The sequence below is a fragment of the Fopius arisanus genome, unplaced genomic scaffold, assembly GCF_000806365.1.
Source record: "Fopius arisanus strain USDA-PBARC FA_bdor unplaced genomic scaffold, ASM80636v1 scaffold00033, whole genome shotgun sequence".
Classification (NCBI taxonomy): domain Eukaryota; kingdom Metazoa; phylum Arthropoda; class Insecta; order Hymenoptera; family Braconidae; genus Fopius; species Fopius arisanus.
The window spans coordinates 878,943-888,668 of NW_011887772.1; the positions used below are offsets into that span (position 1 = coordinate 878,943).

Here is a 9,726-nt window from a genome sequence, read left to right on the forward strand (position 1 = left end):
ATGCTGTAATTAATTGTCCGGGTGATAATTTGTTGCAATAAAATGTAACGTAATAAAATCGGATGGTAATAAGTAGAGAATGATTTTGTGATGCTTGTTAGCATTGAATTGTTCTACGAAGAGTCATGCACGGAGACATGAAGACATGTCCACATTATTTAGACTGAAATAACAATAACTATTGTGGAAGCATCAAATCCATAGACCACTGAGTCTGTACGTGGTATTTACTCAAGGGGTTGTTCACCCAGGGGTAGTCCCTGTATTATTCCTGGAAATATTCTTTTAATAAAACAGACGATACTTCCACTGGGTCTAGTATGTTGTACACGAAGGTTGAATCGATCATGCGATGAGTTCATTGAAAATGCATCAGTATAGGCTACAGAATACCAATTACCGGTGAAAATAAATGAAGAGAGAAAAATCGTGGAGGACGAGTAATGAGATTGTTAGTGGATGAGAACTTTCTGGTGGTGGGAATGGCCCTTACTCCAGTGATTATTAGACTCGACGGTAATTAGATTTTATCGGGATTTTGTACGCGGGTGTTTGCATGTTAGAAGAAATCACAGTCGACTTAGATGATGAGTTAGTCAAGCTGTTAAATTCAGGATTATTCGTGACAGATATTGTCACATTTCAGGTACTCTTCGGGTACTTGAGGGACTTACTTTCAGCTGGATGATGGTCTGCGCTGAGATATTGTGGCCACGTTCCTGGAGGCCCTAGAAGGTTCACTACTGGTGAGAAAATAATCTCGGGATCTTGGATTGATTCAATTTCATGTCTGGGAAATTTGGGGGAAAGTGTCAGGGGATCTCATTACTTGGACAATATTCTGGGGAAATAATAAACTTTAATACCACTTTATCTTGCATTCCAAATGATAATTCAACTCTTTTCTATAACAGCTACACCGCAAGCAACCTCAAGGTATTCTGATACACATGTAGGCGAACGATAACGTTCAATAGCTATTTATACGCATTCAACTAGAGAACAAAAGAAATTGAAATAACGATTTTGAGGCGCCCAGTTACCTTCAGGGCGACGATTTCGGCGTAGCCAAGGGTTCCACCGCGTAGTGTTGTCACAGATCTCTTTAACCCCAATCCCTGTGCATTGACCCGCAGGGCGAACACATTGATTTTTATTTACTTTTATGGCAATACTCCATTTTTAGCATGTATTGTTGTGTTTAAACAATGATTTTGCATTGAACAGAGGAATCTCTCGATTTTTTCGCGTTTACAAATTACCCAAAGTAATATTAATTGTGAAAATATCATCAGATAAAATAGTACGTTGAAATATTGTCGAGTGTTTCATTTGGAACAATTTTTAATTTTTTTTTAATTTTAATTTTTTAATATTTTTATTGACGATAATTTGAGGTTTCATTTTGCAAAATATTTGGAAAATTTGGAAAAAATCTGTCGAATTCATTGAATTTTTTAAGGAAATGTTTATTATTGTAAGCGACTTCTTGGGAATTTATTGAAGATTGAGATTACTCTGTTCAAATAATTTATAGATAATTTGTAATACAGTGGACATGACAACAACACGCAATGAATAATAATCGGTGAGCCAGTGTACCGTATGATACGTTCTTCCGAATAGTAGTATTTTTTTTCTGATAGAGTCCCCATTGTTTATGGTAGATACCTTTACAGCCGAGAAGACGTCAAAGCCTGGACTTCCAAGCTCCCCCTTCTGTCCTTTCTCACCGGCTAGACCCTGCAAGCAATTTGAAATTAATTAGGAAAGTAAAAAGATTATCAAGGATGACTGCACAATTGCACATTCTGCGATTCCAACATGCGCTGAATTACACAGAAAAATTTATCGTTTGGTCGATTTTTTAAATAAACGAGACCACTGCGCAGTTCGTGCGCCGAATTTGAATTTGGCGGTTTGAGTTGACCAATGAGAAATTAGTCTTACGCGGTTCGAGATATTTCGACTCGGGCGAACTTCATTTTTGTGTTTCTACTTTTATAATAAGGAAAATAAATGAGATCTACTGCGCACTCTGCGCGCCGAATTTGAATTTGGCGGTTCGAGTTAACCAATGAGGAATTAGTCCTACGCGGTTCGAGATATTTCGACTCGGGCGAACTTCATTTTTGTGTTTCTACTTTCACGATAAGGAATATGCAATTCATTTGATAATAACTGGTATATTATAATTAATATAATATTTATATTTTTGAGTAATTGGTTGTCTTCAATTTTTGGAGGTTTTCTCGATGAAAATTTATTGGTATTTCCAAGTAAAATAGCTTTACCTTATCTCCCTTGGGTCCATCCAATCCGATTGGCCCCTGCAAACGAGGAAATCGTGTTAATAAAATACTCAGGCTTTCCGGACTCGGAACATCCAGATGGAAGGAAAGTATGGATTTTGTGAAATGAGGGAAGTATCGGAAAATATCCAGCCCCGATATATCATTCTCGGGTGATGGAGAGGAACAAACTGTGAAGAATACAGAAATTGAGGTATTAAACTAAAACCACTTCGCGGCATGTGGCGCCCAAATTCAATATCGAAACACGTGACACCGAAAACTTTGAAAATATCGGTTGGTATTGTATTTTCTCACTGCAGTATTTCACAGAAGGGAGAGCACTCTTCGACTGTAATTGGATCGGTTGAGATGTCGAGTCGATTTTTAGTTGCACGCCTAGCATAAGTGATCTACCCAGCAATCGATTGATATCATAATGTTTTATTTTCTGTTTGTGTTTCAGGGATTGACTCTATTGACAGTATTTTCTACAATTACCTCATCTATTTTGGAAATTCCCCGCTGACAACATCAACAACTAGAATTCAACCGGTAACTACAATTCCCTGATGATTTTGGTCTAGAATTTCATGGATTACGGCTTCTGAGTCTCGTGAGGGGTCAAATGAAACGTTTACAGGATTACCCTGAATCCAGTTTTCGACTGACCGCAGAATCGAACACGAAAACGAGGTGACCAGTTGGAAATCTACACATACGGGAATAGTCGGGGTAAAGTTGGTCTACAAACACGTAATGCATATAACGGGAAAGCAAATGAAAGACAGGGAGTTTGGCTGGACTCTCGGTTTACTATATATTTGAGGGTAGAATTCCGTATTGCGTGATTCGCTTGGAGAACGGGAAAATTACATTAGTGGTTGCGTTTGCCGTAGCATGCCAACGTCAAACTACTGGATTACGAAGATTCTTTATTTTATGCATTGTTTCACCCTTCGTTTTCGAGTTTGTCGGAATTATTGGACGGGCTGCGCAATTCACTGATATTCATTTTACCTCGGCTAATTTCAAAAGAATTTACATGAAATTCCGTTACTAATGGTTAAATCAGATAAATCCTATTTTTACGCTCGTCAATCGTCGGTTTATCCACGAAACTATTGACTCCAGGGGAAAACGTCGAGAATCTTTTTTGTTACAAATTTAATTCTCTAGAGAAAATTACTCTACGGTTTTCACCTCACGGCAATAGTTTCCGAAATAAAAAATATTGCATTCTATTTTTCAACTGTAAATTGTATTGAAACTCGGGATAAAACAATAATTTTTTGTTGAAATAACATATATTCCTTTTTAATAGAAAAAATTAATTTAATGAATTTAGATGAAGAGTAAAATACGACAGTAAAATAAATTAGCGGAATTGATAACTCATTGAAGTCTTCGTAGCCTCGATTGATGTCCATAATTTATTTCTTTATTTTTTTTTGATTTTTTAAATATTTTAATTTTTTTAAATTTTTTTAATTTTTAATTTTTTTTTATTAAAAAAAAATATTATAATTTAAAATATGAGAGAGTAGCCCTGGCGTTGGTGTATGATCGTAGGTGTCCCCTGTGTACCGATTAATTACCTCGATTGATGTCAATAATTTATTTCTTTTTTTTTTAATTTTTTTAATATTATTTTTTTTTTAATTTAGAAAAAAATTTTTTTTTATTAAAAAACTGATTTTTTTATTATTTAAAATATGAGAGAGTAGCCTCTGGCGTTGGTGTATGACCGTAGGTGTCCCCTGTGTACCTATTAATTACCGTCACGCGTAACAATCGTCACTACAATCTCTGACACATTGAACAATGAATAAATTTTTTTTGTTTTTCGCTTTAGAAAGTCTTACCGTAACACCGGACTCGCCTTTTTCACCTTTGGCACCCTGGAATGTTACGATTGATTGAATTAAGTGCCTGCTAATGACCACCCCCACCCCAATACCTCAAAATTTATAATCATCCCGATATCCATTTTATTCCGTCCTCTCATCGCAGCTGGATAAATTGCGCGCCAACTTTAAATCATGAATAAAGCGAAGTAGAAAAATAAATCCTAGCACCTCGCAAAGCCCATGTTGGCGATTCAAATCGTAAATTAAATTTTGTTGGAGTAATGAGATAAATTAATGAGAGTATGAATGGGGTCGAGATAGAGAGAAAGAGATGAATGAAGTGTTTTAATAAACAAAATAATAACAAAATACCGGAAAACCATTCTTGCCCGCGGTCCCCGCTACACCCTGGAAAAATGAGTCAAAAGTAATTAAAAAAGGGGGGAAAAATTATTGGAATTATTTTAGCTTATTTGGCGCATTCCAAGCCCCGAAAAAGAAAATGATTATTTATCCCTTTATATATTCGCTGTAATAGAAGCGGAAAGTCAAACTCATAGTGTCGAGATGTCATTTATTCTCGTCTCTTTGATGTTATTGACACCGCGGGGGTGACATAAACACCCCCCATTCACCGTGTCTACGTGCCATAAATAAATAAATAAATAATGCCAGAGGGTTGAAGCAATATTCCCCATGCCTTCATTCGTGCTGCCTCTGATCAGGCATCATCACAGCCCATAAAAACTACCCAATTCTCCCTCAGTACATTCCAACACAGAGAATCGCCAATTGAGATTGAATGGTGGAGACTCACCTGTGCACCGGGCTCCCCAGGGTCGCCCTTCTTTCCCTTTTTCCCTCTTTTCCCAGGAGGTCCTGGCTCACCGGGAGGTCCTGAAAACACAGAATAAACTAAATCAGACGTATTTCATGGAATTTATTTTCCTTTTTCTCTCCTCATTCGATTGTTCATTCAATTCCCAACATTTTTTCGCCTCATGTCCTAGGAAAAATAGAAAATATTCTCTCACGGAAATTTCACATTTAGCAGAGAGATCTTTTATTATAATTATAATATATTTATATTGTTTTACAAAATTTTTTCATTTCATTGAAATAAAAAATTCGGGGTAATAAACATGAAGAGGAAAATATTTTTTTCCGGTGAAAACGTTTTAAAGTGGAAAAACATGGGAAAATTCTTGGAGAACTAGTCTATTTTCGTGAGGATGAGGGGTTCAGTTAAAATCTCAGTTTACCCTCCGGGCAATCGTCCCTCCTTGTCATCGTTCTAGCCATCTTCGGAGACCCCAGCGTAAACCTAATTTAACGCAAGAGAGGAAAAGTCCGATGGGCGGTGGGTGGTGGGTGGTGGAGGGTGCACGAAGTAGAGAGTGAGATAATCGAGCTTTAAAAGCCAAAGCGTTGATCCAGAATATCCGACGGTGAAAAAGTCCCTCTTTCTGTCTCATTCTCAGATCCTCTCTGCATCTCACTCCACTTCAATTTCCCTCTCCCCTATTTGCACTTTTTCACTGTTACGCCCGAATGGGGGTGGTGGATAAAAAAAAAAAACAACGAAAATCAAAAATCCAATTTTTTCAACGTGTGTTTACACTGCGTTAATTGATTTTTCTGCTGAGGGAAAATCCTCATTTTTCCCTCATGGAAAATCAGTCTTTTACGTATTTTCATCTCGTTTTTTTTTTCTCTCGACTGTGCGTCCACACATAAAATACCCTCCATTTTCCGATCTTATTCCCCTGGGAAATCGTCTTGCCGTCCCTGGGAAAGCACTTATTGTTTGGATAAATACAGAAGTTCCATTTTCTATTGACTTTTTTAAACCAGAGATGCGAATGAAGAGAAATTTTTACACAAAAATTAATTTAATCTCACAAATTACACTTAAATGTTGTTGCAACAAATGCAGTTGTCATTGTAGTAATTATAATATCCCAGTGAAATATTGAAAGTGAAAAGTAATTTTTTCTATGATTTATTTTCAGAGCGTCAATTCAACGGAGTGAGCGGTGGAATAAATTCAGTGAAATCCGTTGGGTGAAGGAGTAAACTCGAAATCATTAGAGATTGCCACTGGCGATGCACAGCAAACGTGCTTTTCCCCCAAAATTCGCTTCTCGTTTTGACGATTAACAGAATGTCGGTAGTTTCCCCTAAAGAGAGACTGAAAATCCTGGCATTCGTAATTCTCGCAATTTACTGTAGACACAGGAGTAGAGGAATGTCCCATCGACTGGGGGACTACAGACCATCACCATCATACCATCCAGTTTATTATCCTGAAAGCCTCCAGGCACTTGAATCCATGGCAACTAAATAAGAGACACTGAAATCTCATCTTGCGAATACCACTCAATTTACGGGGGTTTTTTCACCACTTGGCTTTCATATCGTCCAATTTGTTGAGGCATATCTGCACTTAATGCCACTCGATTACAAACCCTCGAGGATTTGCCTCTGGTAGTCGCTATATTCGATTATCCGACGGTCTCTAGCATTCAGTTATCGGAAAACTCGCATGGAAAATCCGGATATTTCCAAATCATGCCGTCACTTCAATTAATTCACTCGAGGATTTTTCAGGGTAGAGCCAACAGATCTCACGTGATCGGAGATTGTTGAAATTTTTTTTCTGAATTTTCCAGAAAGAAATTTCTAATTTAATTGAAACGGAAAAATCCGTGGAATTATCCGATGATTAATTCGCCGCGTCTAGTTTTCCAGGAAATCTTTTCTGCAGGTTTCACTCCACTTTGCAAAACAGATTCGTTTGAAACTTTAAACAATTTTCAAGGATCAAGGCCGATGAGTTCAGCTGATTTCGAAAATCATCGGTCCTTTCCGGGTCAACAGGCAGGTCTAGTAAAATCACCGAAAATCAACGCGAATTAGTATCAAGCGAACAGTCGTATAGTACCTTCAGGATAAAATTCATCTCTGTATTCGATATAGTACACTCAAAAATGGAGTATCCCGTAGAGTCTATAGACGCGTTCAGTACATCAACGTCTATTATCTCTGCAATATAAATTCCAGTAAAAGAAAATCACTTTATTGTTTAACAATTCAATCAGTGACTCAACAGTGCAAATCAAATAGACAATCAATTTAATTCAGTACGATCACCCAGAGACAAAGTGTTTGCAGAATTGTCTACGCGTGGTTCGACCCCGCGAATAAATTAGCATTCATATATGATGGAGACTCTCTATAATTATTTCACACCGTCGATCCTCTAAACTTCCAATCCACCAGAAATCTAGGTCTTCATCAAACAAGATTCTCAGAACAATCCCCGATCTCTCTCAGACTCAGAGATATTCTCAAAATGATTCGTTAACTAAATCAACTGTTGCCCTTTCTGTTCGCAGCGATGAAATAAAATTCTCTCGATTCCTCACGCGTATTTTTTCACTCGACATAAAATATCTCTCTTTATCACGAGCTGCTGATACGTGAAATGACACCGATACCTCGATACGCGTTTTCACGTGCGAATATTCTTATTGTTGAGCACTTGCATACCTCACACGAGGCGTGATTCAAGTGGAAAGATGAACCCTGATGTAATGCCAACGATAAATCGGGCGAATAGTCGAATAGGGGGTTGCAACCAGAGGGCAAACCAGCTGGAGGTACTCGAATATATCGATATCTATTCGAGTCACGTAGACGGAGTCGATCGTCAGGGTATCACGAGACCCTGCCACGGGGAAGTTGGGCTTTTCGACTCAACTCCATCCCCTTCCAGAGATCCTCTTGATTTCTCCACTTTTATTTCTACGATACAGTTATGCCAGACGCAAACCCCATGGGCTGGGGTCCAAGGCACCCCATTATGGTACATATTTAATGGATCGCTCAGCTGGGAAATCGCAAGACGATCTGCTAACGAATATTATTTCTGACTCGTTCACTATTTCTACTATCAACTCACTAATAATCATTATTTTACCTATACTATTCCTGTTTCTTGATAATTTTAATCACGTAATGTTTTTTAATTTTTTTTTAAATATTTTTGAAAATTTGGGGCAGACTTTGATCATTAAAATTTATAATAATATATTCAATAAATTGTTCTGTGTGCTGTTTTCATTCAGTCAAAATATAATTTGTTATAATTTATTATAGTATCAGTTATTGTAATTAATGATTGAATAATTAATTAATTTTTCGTTAATTTTCGTTTTGTTAATCTTTAAAAATATACATCTGTAACGAAAATGGTATTTAAATATTTGATTAATTGATTTGTAAATAAATAATTGTTTTTTTTATTGAAATCTGTTGATTTTTTTGAATATCTGATGAAATCGGAGACGAATTCGGCGTCTCGTGGTGACTGAATAAATAAAAAAAATCATTTGCAAATTGGCGAATATGTAGACAATATATCACTCAACTCGTATATAAATACCAGTACAGAGAGCAATAAGAAATTTCCATACAACTCTCTCGATTCGGTCATAAATTTTCCCCGGTGAGCACAGCCGTGAAATCGGAAAGAGGTGGAGGGCACAGTAAGGAGGAGAATAAGAAATATGAAGAAGTGGTCCCAGCGAGATGAAGAGGAAATAAGAGGAGAGATGATCGATTGTTTCGACGATTCGAGTCGGTGCTCGCTGATGCAATTACGTCGATGCGATTATCGACTCAGGACTTTAAATATTCCGACCCTTGAGGACCAAGGGTCAACCTGCCTCGTCAATTTTCCACTGCCAAGTGACAGATTCAAATTTAAATTCAGTAAGTCGATAGAAATTAATTAATTCATTATAATTACTTATAATAATAATACGAATTATTAATATTGAATAATTGATAATTCAGATAATATTTATTATGATGTACAAAAATCTATGAAATAATAATTATTCTGTATAATTGAAAGTAATTACGGGGGATTGATGGAAAAATTATATAAATTTTCAGTAATTTTTATTTATAACGCGATGCGATGAAACAGTGGAATTTAAAAGGAAGAGAAAATGTGCTGTGACGTGAGGGAAAATTCCAGCTGCGTCTAGTCCCATCGAGATCCAATAGCTGATGTAATGGGAAATCGTAATGTCGTGTGGAGGGCTCCACGGGTTTTCCGACATTTTTTTTTTTCTCAACTGAGATATATCCTCTTTTCTTATCCCGTTTTATTTTTCGAATGGGCGCGGATGAAAGTGGTGTGCCAGAAGGAAGATAGGGAGAACGCCTTGGGAGAGTTATCTTCCACTGGCCGCAAAGTCGAATAAAACCCCTACCCAGGCCTTGATCTTTCCAGAGTCCGAGATATCCTAGCCTGGCAAAGAGGATTAATGGGATCTCTTTCCAATGAAAGAGGGATTTCTAAGAAAATAAGATTGAGTTCTCTGGGGCCAATCGCATTATTTTCCGACAAATTCCCGTGTCAGGCCAATCAATTAATTCAACAAATAATACCCTTTTGCCATTTAATTTTCCTATTTTTACCATGATTTTTCTGAGATACACACGCTCGAAAACTTTAATTTAGAATAAAATTTTAAATAAACTTAAATTTTTAATAACATCAAAGTGTTTTT

At 37.0% G+C, this 9,726-nt stretch overlaps 1 protein-coding gene and 1 long non-coding RNA gene across 15 annotated transcripts in view; one reads left to right on the forward strand and one right to left on the reverse strand.

The window, feature by feature from the left end:
- Window positions 1-9,726, reverse strand: part of LOC105265951 (collagen alpha chain CG42342) — a 131,358-nt gene that overhangs the window by 16,910 nt on the left and 104,722 nt on the right. For 10 of the 14 annotated variants that reach the window (XM_011303787.1, XM_011303791.1, XM_011303796.1 and 7 more), the window contains exons 2-6: window positions 4,959-5,038; window positions 4,514-4,549; window positions 2,295-2,330; window positions 1,672-1,743; window positions 1,044-1,130 (exon numbers count right to left, since the gene is read on the reverse strand). In XM_011303787.1, coding sequence (XP_011302089.1) covers window positions 1,044-1,130; window positions 1,672-1,743; window positions 2,295-2,330; window positions 4,514-4,549; window positions 4,959-5,038 — 311 coding nt within the window. Of the gene's footprint in view, window positions 1-674; window positions 729-1,043; window positions 1,131-1,671; window positions 1,744-2,294; window positions 2,331-4,156; window positions 4,193-4,513; window positions 4,550-4,958; window positions 5,039-9,726 lie in introns of all 14 variants that reach the window. The other 4 variants (XM_011303786.1, XM_011303788.1, XM_011303790.1 and 1 more) reach the window with 4 other exon arrangements.
- LOC105265950 (uncharacterized) lies at window positions 707-8,153 on the forward strand. Its single transcript, XR_892112.1, has 3 exons — window positions 707-746; window positions 2,758-3,026; window positions 6,154-8,153. It is a non-coding gene; the product is annotated as an uncharacterized lncRNA (long non-coding RNA).